This window comes from Pelodiscus sinensis, chromosome 6 (genome assembly GCF_052426305.1).
Source record: "Pelodiscus sinensis isolate ZL-2025 chromosome 6, ASM5242630v1, whole genome shotgun sequence".
NCBI lineage: Eukaryota > Metazoa > Chordata > Testudines > Trionychidae > Pelodiscus > Pelodiscus sinensis.
The window spans coordinates 32,379,484-32,399,784 of NC_143057.1; the positions used below are offsets into that span (position 1 = coordinate 32,379,484).

The window sequence follows — 20,301 nt, forward strand, 5'->3', positions numbered from 1 at the left end:
GTGACTCCCTTCTTCAGGATTCCAGGTTGTGGCAAAATCAAATACCAATTTCATTTAAGAGAAAGTACTTCACGGGAAGCCTCTGAACTGCTAGTTCTCAAACAGCGGTAAAAGAAAAAGAGGACAGCCCATCTTTGGTTTTCCTCCTTAGAAGTTTGTTGGATACAGGAGAAAAAAAACCCACAAAAATAAAACGCATGTAGAAAAATGAAACAGTCCTCCTCACACACACTTGAAGTTATACTCAAAAGAAGATGCCAACATTCTTTTGACAAAAAATACCGAGTAATGAAAAACCATATTAAAGGACAGCAAAACATTCTGGAAATGGAAAGAGAATAGCAGCTGTTCCCACATGGTCCATCTGTTTGTCATTGTTTTGTGGTTTCAAGTGCTTTACATCTGACAGAGATCTCACTCAATCAAGATCATGCACCTACAACAGACCTTCCTCAAAGCTCTCTCAATAATTCAGCAGGCCAAAAGTTAAATATAAGGAGAGGGAGAAAAACTGAAAAATGTGTCAGAGCTTCCTCCATAGCTTGATTGCACAATCTGACATCCACTTGGACTGATGACTACTAAAACCCAAGAGGCAGAGATTATGTGTTTATTCACTCTCTTGGACTTCCAGACTGTTACAGTGCCAAACAAAAACATTCAGCTACTGTTTACAAGGAAAGCAAAAACAAGGCCAGAGAGCAGTACTAATGACTGGGAACCTGATTTGTCTGCAGAAAACAGAGGACCAAGTGTATAGACAGGTGTCTAGTGGCAGCCATTCTGGCTTCATACAACAGATTATATCACATGCTCTTCCAAAACAAAACTGGACAGAGCAAGAGACAAAGGCCTGTGTGCAAACTGGATGGGATTCATATCAGACATCTGTCCAAGAGAGGAATTTTATTCCATCATGGATGGAAAAATTCAGATGAAGTTTTGAACCACATTTTAAAAAGCGAGAATACTCTACTTCTCTCTTTTAAAGGAGGAACTCACTAAAATTTGTGGCCTGTTAGAGTATAAAATGTCAAACATACATTTTTGGCTTAAATAACTGCTTTTAAAGACTGCAAACTTTAGCAGAGATGACAATGACTGAAACAGATTTATGGTCAACTTTCTAGCCAGCCCTAACTCAGCCTCTACACTTGCTTTTGATCGACAAAACCTTTGTTGTTTATGGTGCTTTGTGAGCAGGAGCATTCTGCTATCAACAAAGTGAAAGCCCTGATTGGGGGTGGAAGTGTTGTGTATGCAAAAGTGTCAACAAACAGCATTAACACACCACGACTTTTAGGACAAGGACTGACACATGATGTGTAGCGTAAACTTATCCTAAGATTTCACATGCAAAATCTGCATTTAAATATGCAAATAACAACGTAAGTGAACAGACTGGGTACTCAGATACTCCAATTATATGTGCAAACATCAATTTGCATGTATCCATAGAGAGGCACAACTGAAAATATGACTCTGTACGTCATGAAATGTCCACTTAATTTAGTTGCTTACATGCCAGTGGAAAATAAAGCATTCACTTTTGATGGCCAAGTAGGGAAGCCAGTCTCAATAAGTGAGGAGAGTTATTAGCATATTGCTAATGAGTCCTCTGTTCAAAGGCTTGTAAAGTGGAGTCATTGAACTTAAATTTCACCCCATTTCTAAGTACAATGTCATGCAGCTAGAGACTAACAACAAGAATTTTTGCTATAAGCTGGGGATGTACCAGTGACAGAAGAAAAACATCTGGGTGTATTGGCTGATCACAGGATGACTATGAGCCACCGTCGTGATGGAGGTCTGAAAATGGCTAATGCTATCCAAAGATGCATCAGGCGAGAGATTTCCAGTAGAGAAATGGAAGTGTTAGCACCATTATGCAAGGCACTGGTGAGGCTCATTTTGAATATCATGTGCAATTCTGGTCTCCCATGTTTGAGAGAGATGAATTTAAACTGGAAAAGATACAGAAAAGGCTTAAAAATTATGTTTCCAGCCATCAAGGAAGTTAAGCTCTGGAACAACGTTCCAAGAGGCACCAAGAGGGCAAAAAACTGTCCTGGCTTCAAGACTGAGGTTGGTATGTTTATGGTGGAGATGAACTCGTGTCTATTTGGAGTTCTGCTCCCATGCTTGTGATAGATATGGCAATTTCCTGCAATACTTTTGGAAGATCTAATTGAATGAAGTATCTTTGAGTTCATCATATCAAATGCAAAGGCTACATGTAATTATGAGCATGGATTATCCATAGACTATAGTGAACAATGTGGCAACGAACTATGAACTTCTGGGACAACATATGTCAAGGAGATTTTCAAGAAAATTTCTAAGGGGAGGTAATCGATTCACTGACTTAAAAAAAAAGTCTGTAAGTAGTCAAATAAGAGGCAAACATTGTGAATTTATAGGAAAGAGAAGCTTCAGGAAGTTTCATATTCAAAATATTCTTTGTAAGTTACCACGCTCAGCATGTGGGGTACTGTACAGCAGTATAATTAAATACATCACAGGGGGGCTGTGTCTACACTGGCCAGTTATTCCGGAAAATCAGCCGCTTTTCCGGAATAACTTGCCAGCTGTCTACACTGGACCCTTGAATTTCCGGAAAAGCATTGACGATCTACTGTAAAATCATCAGTGCTTTTCCGGAAAAACTATGCTGCTCCCGTTCGGGCAAAAGTCCTTTTCCGGAAAACTGTTCCGGAAAAGGGCCAGTGTAGACAGCACAGTAGTGTTTTCTGCAAAAAAGCCCCGATCGCAAAAATGACGATCGGGGCTTTTTTGCGGAAAAGCGCGTCTAGATTGGCCACGGACGCTTTTCCGGAAAAAGTGCTTTTCCAGAAAAGCATCCTGCCAATGTAGACGCGCTTTTTCCGGAAATACTTATAACGGAAAACTGTTCCATTTTAAGCATTTCCGGAAAAGGGTGCCAGTGTAGACATAGCCTAAAAGCAAAACTAGAGGACAAATGAGGAAGGGTTATCAGAGCTAAGCTAAGCACTGGGTACTCAGAGCCCACTCTATTAGCTTCATTTAGCATCGACACTCTAACTGACGATATTTTTCCTCTATTTTTCTCCTTATTATCCCCTCTCTTTCTCTGCTATATCTGTATGCTGGACCCCCTTACTCCATGCACCTGAAGAAATGAGTTATTTCCATGAACGCTCATGATACCATCCACATTTTTTGTTCGTCTCTAAGGGTACGTCTAGACTACATGGCTCCATCGACGGAGCCATGTAGATTTGTTGTTTTGGAAAAGGGAAATGAAGCCCCGATTTAAATGATCGCGGCTTCATTTACATTTACATGGCTGCCGTGCTGAGCCGACAAACAGCTGATCAGCTGTTTGTCGGCTCGCGCGCTAGTCTGGATGTTCCCCGTCGACATCAAAGCCCTTTGTCCGCAGCCCCGGTAAACCTCGTGGAATGAGGTTTACCGGGGCTGCCGACAAAGGGCTTTGATGTCGACAGGGGGAACGTCCAGACTAGCGCGCGAGCCAACAAACAGCTGATTAGCTGTTTGTTGGCTCAGCGCGGCAGCTATGTAAATGTAAATGAAGCCGCGATCATTTAAATCGCGGCTTCATTTCCCTTTGCCTACAACCCTAATCTACATGCCTCTGCCGACAGAGGCATGTAGTCTAGACACAGCCCAAGGTGCTGCATGACCAGGGCTCGCCAAGCGGCGGCAAGCCCTGATCACCAGCCGCACGGAACCGCACACTGCACAGACCACGCTGCGGACCGAGCTGAACTAAAATCTACTCGCCACGGGTGAGAAGATTGCCTTAATTGTCGAGCCTTGTGCATGACTATTTGTATTTTTTTAAGTTACTTCCATTAAGTCTATGGGTTTAAAAAACTAGAAGGCAGTGACAATCCTACAGATAGTTCCCAACGTCTTTCCCAGGAGAACGTCAGAGAAAAGGGTCAGGAATACAATGCCAGAAAAATGTTTTTGGATCAAATGGATACTGGAAGATTTATCATTCTTGTCTTTGCATTTAACAGTTTCAAGTAGTAAAAGCTCACCGCTGATTATTTTTCGCCATCTAAGTTTCAGGAGAATATTTTCTAATGCTTCTCCTGAGACACCTGCCTGGACCTCCACTACTATATCCTGGACCTGCAAGATGGCTCATGGAAACAAAGGAGTTAAACATAACACATTTCACCCCAAGGCCAGATACTTTTTTCAGATCAGTGCAAATCTGACTTCAGTGGAGTTGCTTTGGATTTACACTAGTCTAAGGGAGGAAAGAATCCAGACCATAATGTCATACAAAAGTGAGAAACACATACACTGTACAAAGTTTCACACTGTGAGCTTCCATGCTCCCATTGCTCACAACCACATTGGTGGGGACAGATGGTTGATGAACACATTCATCCCAAGATCACTCATGATTTTAGAAGGGAAGAAGCAGCACCTTTAACTGGATTCTGAATAGGAGAGGGAGACGGTTCATCCTAATAAGAGACAAACCACACAAGAAGGACCAGTTGCAATCTCAATGCAACTTTCCTGGTCAGGACCAGGTAGAGTACACATTAGAAGTTTGAGAAATAAGAAAACAATGACGACATCAGGCAAATCCGCACAAGAGAGGAATGGGAGTAGTCTTTGGGCTAGTCAAAGATAGGTTTCTGGATACAGGTTGGGTGTCCAGGACAAGTGGTAAATCCAACAAGGTACAGGCTGCACTCCACCTTAGCTGCAATCCTCCCTGACGTAGAATGTTAAGTAACTGGTCCTGTCAGTTCCCCACGGTGCTTTGTCCTTCCTATTAGCATCAACACCATGTGGCTGTGTCTTCAGCAAGCTGCTTTTCATCCAGATTTCAACTTCCTCCCAAATAAAGCAACATCTGGGAGAGCATTATCCACAAATGAAGAAACAGTTGAGGCTTGGCCTACACAAGCAACCTCGGTCAGTGTAACTGTTACTCGGGGGTGTGGATTTTCTACGCTCCCAAGAGACACCGTTACGTCGACGTACTTCCCAGCGTAGATGACGCTATGTCGATGGGAGGGCTTCTCCCATCCACAACCTACTGCTTCTCAGGGAGCTGGTGAACCTATGCCCATGAGAGAAGTCCTTCTGGCAGCATAGGTAGCAGCCCTCCTGATGGCGTAGGTAGCATCTTCACTGAAGCACAACAGCTGCGCTGCTGCAGCATCTTAAGGATGGACAAGCCCTGAGTGTCATCTGCAACTAAGAACATTAGTTTGTAAAATTACTGGGGAAGCTTGAGAGAAACAACACTCATAGAGGTGTAGGGACAGGTACAGAGAGACACACCAGGACTAAGTCCTGGGACCCCAGACCTTCAGTGAGAGCTCTCAGGGAAGAGATATAGTTGCCCATTCTGACTCTCTGGGTCCATCAGAGATGCCTGGTTAAAGTCAGAGTAATGCCATAACAATACATTGCTGGAGAGGATGCAGTGGTACAACAGCCCTCCTCGAGTCAAACAATTAGTGCAGAAGATACCAGTGGAAATCCACCTCAAAATAGACAGGTATATAGCCAGTTATTAAAACATCTGTCCATTCAGAATGGTTAGAAATTTGCCTCCAAGACAAATTTGGAATCACTACATAATTATGTTGGGTTTATGAAAAATCAGATACGTTTTGTAATGACATTACGCTGCTGAAATGGCTTAAGGTGCATTCAACCCTCCACCCCACTAATATCAAGGTCTCCACCCAAGTTTGTTTTAAAGGGATGTGTATCACCAAGGTGAATCACCACATCTCCATGGGTGAGGCGCGGGTAAAATACCAGCTGTATACATCTTGAATGTATTGCTGCCATCTGCCCATGCATGGAACACAAAAAGAGATGCGGCAACTCAGTGCTCTTCTCTTGTTTGGGAGCAATGTCAAATCCACCCCCACCCCCACCAAAAGAGGAAGCATTCAGTTTATTCTTTCTTTGTAACCATGGTAGACCATATGCCTTTTGCGCTCTGGCTGCTGAAGGAAAGGCAAGGCATAGCTATCTATATATATTATACTGTGAGTCACACTGCCCCCAATACTGAATCATACTAGCCCTGGTTGAGTGATTGGTTCAACAAAAATATGAACTCATCTGAACCCAATTAGTTCATAACAACTGAACTAAGGAAACACGATGAGGCTTGAGTTAGGAAGACTCAAATCCGTAGCACTGTGACACTACTCTGGAAAAGCCTGTTCTCCAGGAAACCATCCCTGGAGTATAGAAGAGTGCTAGCAGTTGTCATCCATGACGTTCAAATTAGTGAAAAACGGGATTGAAATTTCAGCCTTCATGACAGAAGCCAAATGTCTAGAGCTGCTGAGCTCCTCAACACTCACTTCGGCTAATCTCAATTCACTGTTGAGATTCACACCAAAAAAATATGTATTTTTAACTCTAATTATGCCAAAGAAAAACATCTGCCTTCCTAAGAGAATCCCTACCCAGATTCCATTCACACTCTGAGATCATGGTAGATAACCTGAGGCCCATCAGGGTAATGTGACTGCTGACAATGAGACATTGTGCTGATGTTGACTGTCCTCAGGCTCTGCTCCTGCAGCTCCCAGTGGCTACCATTGTGGGGGCAGTGCCTGCAGGCAAAGGGTCGCAGGGACATGCTGGCCACCGCTCCCCAAAGCTCCCATTGACCACAGCCACTGGGAACTGTGGGGGATGGTGTCATGGATGGGCAATGTCACTAAATGTCTCATGTCACACAATCAGATTACCATGATGGGCCGCCACTGCTCTAAAGGTCACCTAGTTTCCCCTTAACTTGTATGAATTACAAGCCCTGGCCCTACAGGTTCTGCCAGAAGTTTGTGTTCAGCTGTACATGGTCCAAGATGATATTCTCGATGAGCAGTTTCCTTGTGGCTTAAAAAAAGTAATCAGGGAAGCTACTTCAATGAAGGACACTGAATGCTCTGAGGCTATATTCTTCTACATTCAGGGGAAAGTATGAAAATCAGTTAGGAGGGGAACAATATAATTAAAATATCACTCAAGCAATAATAAAAAAAAAAGATTCCTTATAGTGTCTAATCCAAATTCTCAGAGCTTCTGGATCACCTACATGTGGAAGACCACACCCTCCAATTAGTTTATCACACCCGCACCCAATCTGGCACAGCAGTGTACTATATCTCTGCTCCAGCCCTAACCCCAAGGCAACTGGAAAGTTGGCATGGAGCCTCCACCACAGGTTTCCTGTGGGACTTTGCATGTACCAATTTATCTCTGTTTTCTAATTGTAAAATGGAGATAACACCACTTCCTTCCCTCACAGGGGTGTTACGAAGACAACTACAAGAGTGAAGCACTCTGATTCTACAGCAGAAGGGCCATGTAAATGCCTGAGAGACAGTGAGACAGAAAACCCTGCACTGAAAAGTAAAGCAGGCAAGGAAGAAAGGCAGATAAGTGTGAAAAATCTCCACATCTTTTTAAAAGACGGTTTTTTTTAAGAGGAAAACATTCTAAAATCAATGAAAAGTTATAGAAAAAAATTACCCCGAGGGAAAAAATACAGAGGAACAAAGAAGGCGAGGTAATATATTTTATTGGAAGAGATTTTTGTAGCTCAAAAGCTTGTCTCCCTCTCACCAACAGAATTTGGTCCAATAAAAGATACTACCGCCCCCACCTTATCTTTCTGATAGCATGGGACTAGCCTGGGTAGAACAAAATACTGAATAGGACAATGGAAAAAATACAGACACTCATGGGGAAAAAAAAAAAGATTAAAGCAAAAAATAAATTAATTTGGGCTGTGGCAATACCACTTCCCCATCATGCTCCCTTCTGGCTTTTAGGTGGCACTGAGGCAGCTGTGCATAAGTGCCCAACCACTGTCCATGGGCTGCTGCAGCTACAGGCATGTCCTATCCCTCCCGCTAGATTAAGGCCCCTTCCAAGGCCACAGAGTCCTTTAAAAAAATCCAACACAAATGTATACAAACCAAACTTTCAGCCCAGCTGGGCACAGCTGCCAGCCATCTCCTCAGGAATCTCTGCTGGTCTAGACCATTCTCCAGTCTAACCACAGCTTCTTCTGTGTCTCGATCAGGTACACAGCCTACGGGCTGGGATACACCTCTCTCACTTGGGTTCAGAACAGCCACAGCTCTTCAAAGCCCTTATTGCTAATCAGGCTTCAACCTGAGAATCTTGTCAGCTCTTCTCTGCTTCTCAGCCTGCTTTCTGGCAGCTTCCCAGAGGGAGGGGACTCTCCACCTTTACTCTCCACTGGGCCTCCTCCTCAAACTGGGCTCACCCAGCTCAATAGGGAGGAAATAAACCAGCTCTTCTCCAGCTGGACTTTCTCTGTAGGTAGGCCTGGCCCTCTCAAATGGGAGCAAACAGGTAGGTTATTTGCTTCTTAGGTCCATATTAAATCATTCACAGGATTTGTGGGGTAAATACTAGGCATGTTAGATATCAGGTAATTGAATAGTGATGTAAACACATGAAATCTTTGTGGTTACATGAATATTTGATAGTCCCTGCGGGGAGCTGACAGCTAATGTGCTCCTGACTGCATTCCCGGGGAGCCCCCTGCCACCCAGTGCTGCTGCCTCTGTATCAGGGGTAGCAGCGCGGAGTTGCAGGGGGAGCTGGTCTATGAGGGGAGTCAGTTTAAAAACCATCTCCCTGCGCAGACTGGTTGCCTGCTGCCCCACATTGCTGCCTCTGATACAGAGGCAGCAGTACAGGGTGACAGCAGCCCATGTACACGGGGGGTCCAAGCTCCCCCCGTACAAAGGCTGCTCCATGGGATGCAAGGGAGCTGTCTGCAGGGATCTAAGTCACAAACCCTCTTCCTCCTCCCCCTCCTACCCACACCCCCAGACAGGGCTGCTGCCATGAAACAGCCTCTGTCTGCGGAGAACTCAGCGCCCCTGTGGACAGAGGATGCTCCATGAAACAGCTTTTGCCAGCAGCAGGCCCAGGCACACCACAGACAGAGGCTGCTTTGCAGTGGCACCCGCCCCCAGCACCAGCTCCTGCCTGCCCCTTTGCTGCCTCTGGTACAGAGGCAGCAAGGGGGGAGGGAGAAATGTGTGTCATCAAAGAGATCAACCAATAAACCTAGGCTTATCGGTTAATTCATAGTCAACATGTGGGCATCCCTAGTAAATACCCTATCGCAGGGCCTGTGCTACAGTACTATATACTGACCTTTGTGGCCTTACCTATTCAATAGCAATGCAAGGATGCCTTTAAAATGTTAACAGTTCCTCTCAGTTGGCTATGGGTTGCAGGAAAGATATTTTTATTGCTAAGCATAGGTGCATGGAACACATCTGAAAGCTCTGCATGCAAATGTAAGGAGGTATCGGTAAGAGGAATTATGATTAGTTTGGCTCTTTGCATATGAGGGGAGCACAAGGTTGAATTGTGACCACCTTGATCAATACCCCAATAGTGTATCTGAGCTATACTGTGTTGTGGAGATAGTGTAATTTCTTGTGTATTCATTGCACTTGTGAATCCCCTTTCATATTATGGGATTTGTGGCTCTTTGGTGTACCTGACCCATAACAAGTATGTGTAAGTGAAAACAGATGAGAAAGCAGCTAAGAGAATACTTTTGCATTAAAAAAAAAAGCATTAGATAGGGGTATTTCTTTGGGCAGTTGGGAGGCACTGGAAGTATATCCAAGCAACCCCGTAATGTAAATGTCAGTCTGGAATGAGTTGTGACCTTCTATTAACAGGGATTTAGTGGGAACCTTGGTAGACTTAACTGCAAAAGTACTGGAGAGCCCTCACAAAACTGCTTCTGTGTCAATTAAGGCTGATGCATAAACTAAATAATATTTGCTGTAAATTGAGCCCAGAGGGTGGTGAAGACACTGTTACTAATCTGAGAAATAATGGTCTTAGGCTCTCCTGCCTCTCAGTTGCTTGGACTTTATTTAGAATCATTGGCGGGAAGTAGGGATGTAATAGTGTGGTCAATCAACCAATTAGCAAAAGCTTATACGCTCATGCTACAGACTACACGTATTTTCCTTCCCCCACCACCAGTACATCTTGTAGAAGGCTGGCCAGCAGCCCAGCTCAGTCCCAGCTTGTGTTGAGTCCAGGACCTACCACTGCTGTGGCTCTGCATTTAAAGTGTTTTAGGAGTCAGGAGGTCAGGCAGTCCAGCTTAGTCCTGGCGTGTGCCAGGTCTGGAACATACCCTTGCTGCAGCTTTGCATTTAAAATGTTTTAGGCACCAGGCAGGCAGGCAGCCCGCTTCAGTTCCAGCTTCCACTGGGTCTGGAAGCTCAGACATCCCCGCCCCGTGGACAGGGGCTGTACAGAGGCAACTGCACAGAAGGGCAGGGGCATCCTCGGGAATGGGGCCAGAGAGCACTGGCTGCCAGCCCTACCCCCGGGGACTACAGAAATAGTCGACTAACAGATAAGAATTCATGAGGTTAATCCACTCTTCAATTAACTGATATTTAAGATCCCTAGTTTATAGGGACGTTGAAGGAGGCTGAAGTTCCAAGTAGCTCCCCATTATGCATGACATTCCTAACAGCGGGCCTGCTCTAGCTGCTCTGACAAGTGTATAAGACCGCTCTGCATTTCCCCCAGCACCTTCATACCCACTGAGTTTAGAGACCTGTTCAGTCTGCACAAAAGCCCAAATCCAGTTTAGAACTAGATTCTACACGGGGAAGATCTGAGAATGTTCAGAACCTCACAAGATCCAACTCTCAGTGAAACAAAACTGAAAACATTTCCTGTAAAGAGGAAAGAAAGACATTTATCTTTCATTGTCATCTGCAGCAGCTTAGGCTGCCTGCTAAACACATTGCATATTGACAATGCTTAATAAAAGTGAGAACTAAACCAAGAATTAAAAGTAAGTCCCTAATAAAAACTAATTTCCTTTAGTATCTGAGGATGATTAACAAAGCTAGTAGCTTACTCATAAAGGGAAAAAAACCTTTTGCAATACAGATGAGAACTGTGCAACAAAACCAAAAAAATCATTAAACTTGACTTTAACTAATTTACCAACAAACTGAATCATTGACAGACATTGAATTCCATTACAGTTCCAGTTATTTAATAGCCTTATTTAAAGTACACTGTCTCTGTTGAAATATACAAGAACTATTAAAATTTATAATCAACTTTCTCACAGCTAGCTTTCATGATGGAGTTATCATTTGCACAGTAGATGGACTCTCATTCACAAACAGAAAATATTTATAATTAAATGTATTTTCATTCCAATGCATATTTTTCCAAACATTTCTCAGAGTATTTCTACATCCATGCTAAATAGTGTGACCCTTTCCTTGCCAATCTGTAGAATACCAGAAAATTAAGCAAATAGACACAGTAAGAATACACATTTAGCAGTCTCAGTACTCACATTGGTAAGTTAGTAGTTAAAGCAAAGAACTGTTCTTTAATCACCTTGTAGCTGATAGTGGCTGAATTTGTGCTCAAAGCAGGCAAACTATTTAAGTAGCATAAATCTAGTGCTGAAGCTTATTACGAGTCTACCTTGTTTTCCTGATGACGACTGATTCAGAGGGTATTGTGGGCAGAAAAACGCCACCTGTTAAGTTTCTTTTCACTCTTAGAACACTGTGCAATTCAGAAACCTGCTTTAATATTTCCAACGCCCAAATGAGCAGTAGTTAAAAGGCAATCACCCTCACTCAGCACAGCAGAATAGCAAATCATACATGTCTGCAGTCCAACACTTAACCCATTGTGAAATACTCCAGGTTTGGAGACGCATGCACATACAAAAATAAGTGTTACACATTAGAACTGAGGCCTCAAGGGTTTATAAAACAGGCAAGTCCTGACAGCATTTTATGAAGCAGTGGAACAGTATACAATCTAACTTTCTGTTTTGATGTAATTGATCATATTTGCTCTCAGTGAGTAAGGGAGCAAACAGTTTCTACTCTGCATTGAGTCTTATTTGCGAACCGATCCAAAAATTAAACATTCTTGTATTCCTATATCTATCTATTTCAAACATTTATAGCTTCTTACAAGTTGAAGTATCATCGAACTATTACAATTTTCTGTTATTAGACAATTTAATAATACAAAATATTTGAAATCCAATTAGGTATAGTCAAGGTAAGGCTGAAGCACTGAATCTATATGGAACATCGCAAAAAAGTTTTAGGAGTGAATAGTTCCGTTTGGCCTGAATCAAGAATTTTTTTTTTTTAAAGCCAAAACACGTAGGGGATGAAGAACCAATCCTGAACTTCATGTCTATATTCAGAATGAAAGATTTTTATAAAGCTTTTAAAAATTAACTTGGTATTTATGTTTAGAAACAGTTACACACACACACAATGTAGCTTTTTACATACAAAAAGAAAAATCCTTTATCATATGATAATCTTGAATGTGTGTCAATCTTATTTGAAAATTAAGTATTTTCTGTTGCTCTCGGGTACATCTAAACTACACTCCTCTGTCGGCAGAGGGATGTAAATTAGACATATCGAAAGTGCAAATGAAGCCGGGATTTAAATATCCTGCGCTTCATTTGCATGATGGTGGCCGCCGCTTTTTTCGAAACTGGGCTTTTCGAAAAAAAGCCCGGCAGTTTAGACGGGGCATTTTTGACAGAAATGCCCCATTTCAAAAGTACTCCCCCTTATGCAAATAAAGCATGGGATATTTAAATCCTGGCTTCATTTGCACTTTCGATGTGTCTAATTTATATCCCTCTGCTGACAGAGGGGTGTAGTTTAGACACACCCTCAGTGTTTTAAGGCTGAGTTTACCAGTGATGTAAACAATTATCAGAAATTACTGAGAGCTTAATTTTCAATAAAGTTTTCCATCTATCCTACCAGTATTCATCTCTTTGCACACCAGACAACTGCACTCTTTTCTGCTCATAGAGAAGACTTTCTAGTCCTATGTATTGACAAATTGTATAGCAAAATTCTATACCAAATATAACTAATGTAGGCAGAACCTTATGGATTTCATACTAGTCCTTTAAAAGAAGTTTCTAAATTAAGACATGTACAAATACAAATATTGTCCTTGTCATCTATTTGACTACATTTCAACAAGCATGTGTGTGAGTCCAGCCCATTTTTTATAATCTTTAAAATAGTTGGAATTTCATTTTTGACTCACCAGAAAGAAATGTGTGAGGTTGCACACGCCATGGGGAAAAAAACCCACACCCTTCTCACCTACCCGTGCCCCAATTTGCACACCCATGCTGCAAGCATGCATACATTAGGAATACTAAGTGCACTGTGCTAAAGGAGTATGAATAAGTTTCTGTCTTGCATCTGAAATTCTCCACGGAGTCCCTGCTAAAAGCCTGACTGCAATATGCTAAAATCATGTTTGTGGAATGCTCCAAAGAGCAAGAAAATATTGACACAACAGCTAGGAAAAGCACTGCAGCACTTTTATCAACTGTTCTCTCATCTCTGGCCTATTCTGATCTATCTGCCTTATTTGTAACCTTTGAACATCCCTTAGACTCAAATTTTAAAGAGTACCCAGACCCAAATAAATGTACATGGTCTCCATAGTAGCCCAAGGAAGGAAAGTAAAATGAATAATTAACTAATAATAATAGTCATTGCCGATTATGGTGGAAACTAGGGATGTTAAGTATCAGTTAATTAACTAATTGAGTAGTTGGTGGAATTTCCATCAACTGCTCGATTAGTCGGGGGGGGGGGGGGAGGAGGGAGAGACACTCCCGCTGCAGCTCTGCACAGCTGTTCGCCCCCAGGACCACCACAGCTCTGCCTCCCCTGCCCCCCTGCACTGCGGAGACGGCGCTGGGGGGAACCAGCCTTTAAGTCAGCTGCCCCTTTGCTGCCTCTGATACGGAGTACTCACTCGACTAGTCACTTATATCCCTAGTGGAAACCAAAACAAGTACTGGTTAGACACGTAAGGGATGTTCTACCCCATAGGCATGTCATATGAGAGCTTTATTAGGCCTAAAATTCCACTGCAACTACAGCATAATATCCATTTGTTTTTCTGCAGTAAAATCCTATGAGGCAGATCCATGTTTGGTACAAACTAATGCAGGGTAGATACTTCAGTTCAGCTAGGCTGACTTATATCAGGTGAGGTTCTTCCACTAGAACCTGAGTTCATATTTTCAAGTTTAGGAAAATTAGTTACAAAAGTCATCAAAACAAAATAGCTAAGGAGAGGGGAAAAAGCCCACTAATCTAGTAGGAAATCCCGCCAAAATATTTGCTTAGAGTCATTTGCACCTTGATCTTTCTAACCAACTCCCAATTTTATAAAATAAGGGTTTTAAAAAAATCTCAATAGGGAAAAGTGTCACAACGTTAGTTACCTGAAGTACTGCCACTAATATTCGCTGGGTAGGCCATATTTGTTCACTGACAAATCCAGAAATACGTTGTTAGGAGTCATGCAAATTTCATGCATCAAGTCCAACCAGACATGCAACCTGAAACAAGAAGAAAAAAAGCAGTTACAATTTGACAGTTGTAGGCAGCATTGCACTGAGTGTCCTTTTCAAAACTTAGATCCAAACATAGCTGATCGTTTTTAGAGTCCGAGGGCTTATCATCACTCAAAGTTAACTTGAGAGTGTTGCCCCCCATTTGGATCCTTCTCACCCAAGATGCCCTTATCTCAAGCATGGTGGTGTTTTAATTCAACGTTGGTTGGCTTGTCAGGTGGGACAGGCCAAAGCCTGTATCCTGCCTGCACTTGCTCCACCAGGACCATTCTGCAGTGTGGACTCAGGGTTAAACTATAAACATTATACCTTCTAACTGCTTTCTCTACATAGGATTCTTAGTTTTACCACACTGGTCCAGCACCAGAACTTTGGCATCAGCATTAGCAACAGTGGGAAGGGTTTATATGTCAAAAGTGCAGGTGAGTTTATATGTCTAAGCAGGGTTAAATAGTCTAGTGGCAAAAACACTCAATGGCACCTGTGCTAGGTCAACCGTGAGAGAATGTCTGAAGCTTCTCAGTGCAGGTCCTTTAAAAGGGTTGTACAATGCCTCAGCACAGGAAAGGTGGCCAGGAAACATGTGGGGTAGGGGTGTCCCTATCTACCACTAAACCACCATTCCATACAAATCCCTTGAGAGCCTGGGTAAATGCAGAAGGGTGTACACCAGGGACCAGCCTAATGCACAACAGAGTCAGGAGCAATAAAATGTAAAGGTGGCTTAAAGCTGGCTTTTCATTTTAGTCGCAGTCCGAGATGCACAGTGTCCTGCAGCAGAGGATCTGGGCCGTTAAAATTTAACTTGAGGGCCAGGGCTGGAATAGCTTACTGGCTCCTCTCCCATGCTGCCTGCTTGTTCTATAATTTCAGGGTTTTTTTTTTTAAGTATTAATGATGTAGAGGTAACTGAGTTTGCAAATAGCCTGAAACAATAGCTAGAGAACAAGGTGGATGAAGCAGTATCTCTAGCATCGTGAGAACCACACAGCTATTACATCACTGCATGAAACAATAATTGTAGGTAAAGTACTCCATTCACTTTAATAAGTGCCAGTGATAATTTATAGGTCAACATGGCTGGCTATTTTGCTACTCATCAAGGTATATTAGAAAGAGAGAGGAGGAGAAACTCCTACCAAAAATTTACACGGTCAGAGTCATTTTGGCCCCACAGGTTGGGCAGGCTTGGCAAAAGTACTACCACTTATTCCTTCCCAGGCTCCAGCAAAGAAGGAGCCAAGCCATCTGGAGTCCAGCAGGGCTTTTGATTGAATCCCACAGAGGAACCCAGGAGAGGGTCTGGATGTGTTAGACCTCCAGTAAGGGGAATAAACCAAAAAGAACACAACATGTTAAAAATGTGATCTCACATCTACAAAATATGAGAGTGCCATCTCATTTTGTTGTCTCCAAAAGTGTGGAACTTAGAGTAGTACAAATACAAGTACAACTGACTCCCTACTGACAGTTTCCAGTTACATTGGTTTTAAATACTTTACTACAGTAAAATTCCGATAATCAGGCACCTTTAGGACCAAGGGGGTGCCAGATTATCAGATATGCTGGACTATCGGAAGGGGGGGCTATGAGGGGCCTGGGGTGGAGTGGGGGGATGCTCCCCTTGGCATTGCGGGACCAACCCGGCAGCACCCCAGCTGCTCTGCCCCCGGCTTGCCCAAGTCAGCTGCTGGTCAGTTTCAGTAGCGGGTGAATCAGGGAAGCTGGGGGCAGAGCAGCTCCAATTGTCCAGCTGCCCGGAGCACTTCCGGGTTCCAGATGGTGCCGGACCATCAAGAGTGCCGGACCATTGGATGCCGGACCACTGGAGTTTTACTGTATATGAGAAAGTTTTAGAACATTAATGAGACCAAGCAAATAAAAAAATCAGATGATGCTATATAAACTCACACTTGTTTCCATTAAGTGAAAATTACAGAAGTTGTGGTATCAATTCTTGTGACATGGACACAAGTATGTTGTTTCCCAGTGAGGCTTAGGCGTCTTATTGTTGCATGCCTAGAAAGAGAGGGATAAACTGATTAAGCTATCCATTTTCTGAGACACAGAAAAAGAACCTCACTGAACTGCACCGAGTGTTTACCATTTATGATATCCTATGTGGTAGGAATTACAGACTAGGGCAACTCTGTAATAAGCAGGAATGTGAAACAGTTGTTATATGGAGCAAATGAACAAAGGTTATGATCACAAAATAATAAGGGAAAACGTCCAAGACAGCCTACCAAGCAAACACACATGGCTTCTGAGGTCTTAAATGTGGCCTGTTGCACAGTTAAATTCCAGGCATAACAGGGTATCAGATTTCTGAATCAACAAGCACAGCAAAAAAAGAAAATGAATCCAATTTGTTGCATTTACAATAAGAACCAATGTTTAAATAAGAAAACTTATGACCAATGATAACCATTTTCCTCCCAAAGAACAAAACCTAGAGCAGGGGTTCCCAAACTTTTTGACACGGGGACCAGTACATCCATTCACAAGCTTTTGGAGGACCGGTAACAGTCATTTGCATATTTGCATATTTATTAAGCAAATGATGAATATTCAAATAAGCTGTTTCTGGTTCTCCCAAAGCCCCCAGTGCCAGCATTAGCAAAGCTTTTGATACAGTCACCCACAATGTTCTTGCCAGCAAGTTAAAGGAATATGGATTGGATAAATGGACTGTAAGATGGCTAGAAAGCTGGCTAGATCAGGGTTTCCCAAACTTTTTACTTTAGTTGGAACCTGCTTTTTTCAGTACTGTTTTTTGCAGCCCAAAAATATAAACACATATTTTAAAAAAAATGAAAAATGAATACATTTTCAGTGTTTCACCCGGCTGCATCCTCCGCCCAGCCTGGGCCAGGGCTTGGGGGACCCGGAGCCGCATGGGCACTCCAGGAGGCAGGAGCAGATTGGGGGTCTGGTATCTGGCTAGGAGGGAGGGTGCAAGGAAGGGTAGGGTTGCCAGGTGTACGGTTTTGTACCGGACAGTCTGGTATTTGAGGGTTTTGTCCGGGAAACAAATTGAGAAATTACCAGTCATATAAAATGTTTGGTATTTTCTAATTAGGTAAGTTTTATTATAATTAGGTGTATCAGTCCTTAGCTGCGAACTACATGGCTGGTAGATGTGCTCACGCTGCCTGAGTGTGTCTACCTGCCTGGCAGTTCACAACTACTTGAGGGAGGGTGTGTGTGTGTGGGGGGAGGGGGTGCAAAATGGAATCCCAGCCAGACTCACTCGACTGCCAGGGTCTGCATATGCCCGGGTCAGTCCTGCTCTCCCCCCCCTTCTCTTCCCGATCTCCCCAGTCCAGCCCTGCTGCCCCGTCCAGCCCTGCTTCTGGCGGCCAGTTCCTCCTGCCCCCCACCAATCTCCTCCGGTCAGCCCCGCTCCCGCGACGACCTCCCCCCGACAAGCCCTGCTGCCTCCGTCCAGCCCTGCTTCCAGCAGCTGGTTCTCTAGTCCTCTTCCTCCTGATTTCCACCGGTCAGCCCACCCCGCCCCCGGCCAGCCCTGGTTCCACCACCTGCCCTCCCCAATCTCCGCCGGACAGCCCCGCTGCCCCCAACCCTGCTTCCGACGGCCGTCCGCCTCCCCCCATCTCCGCGGGACAGCCCTGCTGCCCCCAACCTTGCTTCCTGGCAGTCGGTTCCTCCCCCCCCCACAGACACACACCTCCTCCCAGCCTGTCCCGCTCTGCTCCCCTCCCGGCAGCCTCGCTGAGGTCCAGTATTTTTTTCCCGCAGCCCGGTACCGGGCCGCGGCCCATAGTTTGAGAAACGTTGACCTAGAGCAATGTTCCATTTTCCAAGCACACAGCAGTCACCTCTGTGTTTAGGCTACCTGAAATATTGTACACTCCATGGAAAGTGTGTCAATTTAAAAAAATGAACTTTTAGCTGAACGTTTAATCTTCAGAGTTATCCGCTTCTAACGTAATCACTGCTTTATTAACACAGACACTGTCTGTTAATTTATAACTTTCCATTCAATTTCACTCTGTATCAGGGAAACCCGAAGTCTATTTCTGTCGAGGGGCTCTCAGGTCTTGTTTATGCACCATACAACAGTACTACACACAATATAAGCAGACTTTTAGGTATTTTATATGTGGAAAAGCTTTTATGGTATGGTCTGGGATGTGAAAATTAGACCAATCGTGTTACCAAGGTATAACACACTCTATAGGCGATGGTCTTAATCCAGTATAATTTATATTGCTTAGAAAGGGAGTTAAAATAAACCAATCCCTGTTCTCTCCTCCATGTTTACATCAGAATAAAAGAGTGTTGGGTGGGGCGGGAGGAGGGAGCAGGCGCATTATACTTTATAGCTAGTTATACCTGTATAACTGGTAAAAACTTTCCTGTGCAGACAAGGCTTTATACTGGTCTAGCTGCATAACTAGGGGCAGTACCACTTGAGCTATACTGGTGTTTAAACATTCATGAATGCAAGTGGTACAAAAACTGTGTTGACAGGTCCTAAAAATCTCAGCTTCAAACGCGTCGCTTTACCCCACAGCACAGATTCACCATAAGAAGACAGAAGGGAGTTGGTTTTCTGTTGTAAAATCACCATGTTCCTGAGCGACAGCAGCTACACCAATGGACACATTCTATCACTGACCTAACTGCATCTACACCAGGGATTAGGTCAGCCTGGCTCAGGGGTTTTCAAACTCTGGGTCGCGGCTTGTAAGGGCATGCCGCTAGCTGGCTGCAAGACACTTTGTTTTACCTGCACCTCCAGAGGTACGGGCAATTGCAGCTCCCACTGGCTGTGGTCACTGTTTCCAGAAAACAGAAGCTGTGGAAAATGGAGTGACTCGCTGATGGGGGGAAGAGAGGGGAAGAGGGACAGCTGCCCTGGAGCCTGATGATTCAAACAGGCCTGGGACTTCCAGCCACCACTGCTGCTACTGCGGCAGCAGCCAGAGCCTCCGGCCCTTTAAATCGCTTCCAGAGCGTTGCACAGCACTACTCTGAGTGGCTCAGAGAGCTGCCTGGGGAAGGGAGCCATGGAGCAATGTGTTCTGGGCAGCGCTGAGGGTTGCCTGCCCCAGCCTTGCCCTTTCTGCCCAAGGCTCCACCCCTTCCAGAAGCATGGAGCTGGGGCCATCACACACACCTTGTCCAGAGGCCCAGCTAGTCTGTCAGTCCCCTATGCTGAACAGTACTGTCTGCATAGCTGCCTCTCAGCTAAATTGATGCTCAGCTGTGCTTAACACCAGCACAGATTCAGAAATTGTGATGCAGCAGGTTTTAACCATTCCTGGAATACATGGTTTACTTTGGAGATGCAGACCAAAATAAGCCATGCTTAACTGCACCACTCAGTGAAAACCTTTCCTAACATGCATAAGGCTATGGATGATAGGAGGGTTCCCATGAAAAATGCAATGCCATAAAGAGGGAGATAACACAAACACACCCTCTAATAGGCACCTTACAAAAGAGAATTAGAAAAGGAGCTTGCATTTTTCATTCCCACCCTAAAGCTTTCTGCCCTTACTAGCACTGTGTTTTTACATGCTTATCCTATGTCTGCCTATGAATACTATGAACTAAAGTCTTGAGGGTAAATGCAAAAACAAGTAGAGACTAGCTATACGAAGGCTATTTATTGCTCAATGAAACCATTTTTAAATTGCTTTGAATCAGATATTAAATCTCTCCTCTGCCCTCAGATTCAATTTTGCACTTTTTACAGAAAGCAGGTTCACCAATCAGTGCATGAAGCTTTGCTAAAAATCTCTACTGATCACGAGAGACCAAGGGGCCCA

General features: G+C 43.8%; 1 protein-coding gene across 5 annotated transcripts in view; it reads right to left on the reverse strand.

Annotated features, from left to right (window-relative positions):
• KANK1 (KN motif and ankyrin repeat domains 1) overlaps positions 1-20,301 on the reverse strand; it is a 173,591-nt gene that overhangs the window by 51,264 nt on the left and 102,026 nt on the right. For 3 of the 5 annotated variants that reach the window (XM_006137860.3, XM_006137859.3, XM_075931669.2), the window contains 2 exons: positions 16,412-16,519; positions 14,369-14,485 (listed from right to left, as the gene is read on the reverse strand). In XM_006137860.3, coding sequence (XP_006137922.3) covers positions 14,369-14,405 — 37 coding nt within the window. In that variant the 5' untranslated portion in view covers positions 14,406-14,485; positions 16,412-16,519. The remainder of the gene's footprint in view (positions 1-14,368; positions 14,486-16,411; positions 16,520-20,301) is intronic. The other 2 variants (XM_006137863.3, XM_006137862.3) reach the window with 1 other exon arrangement.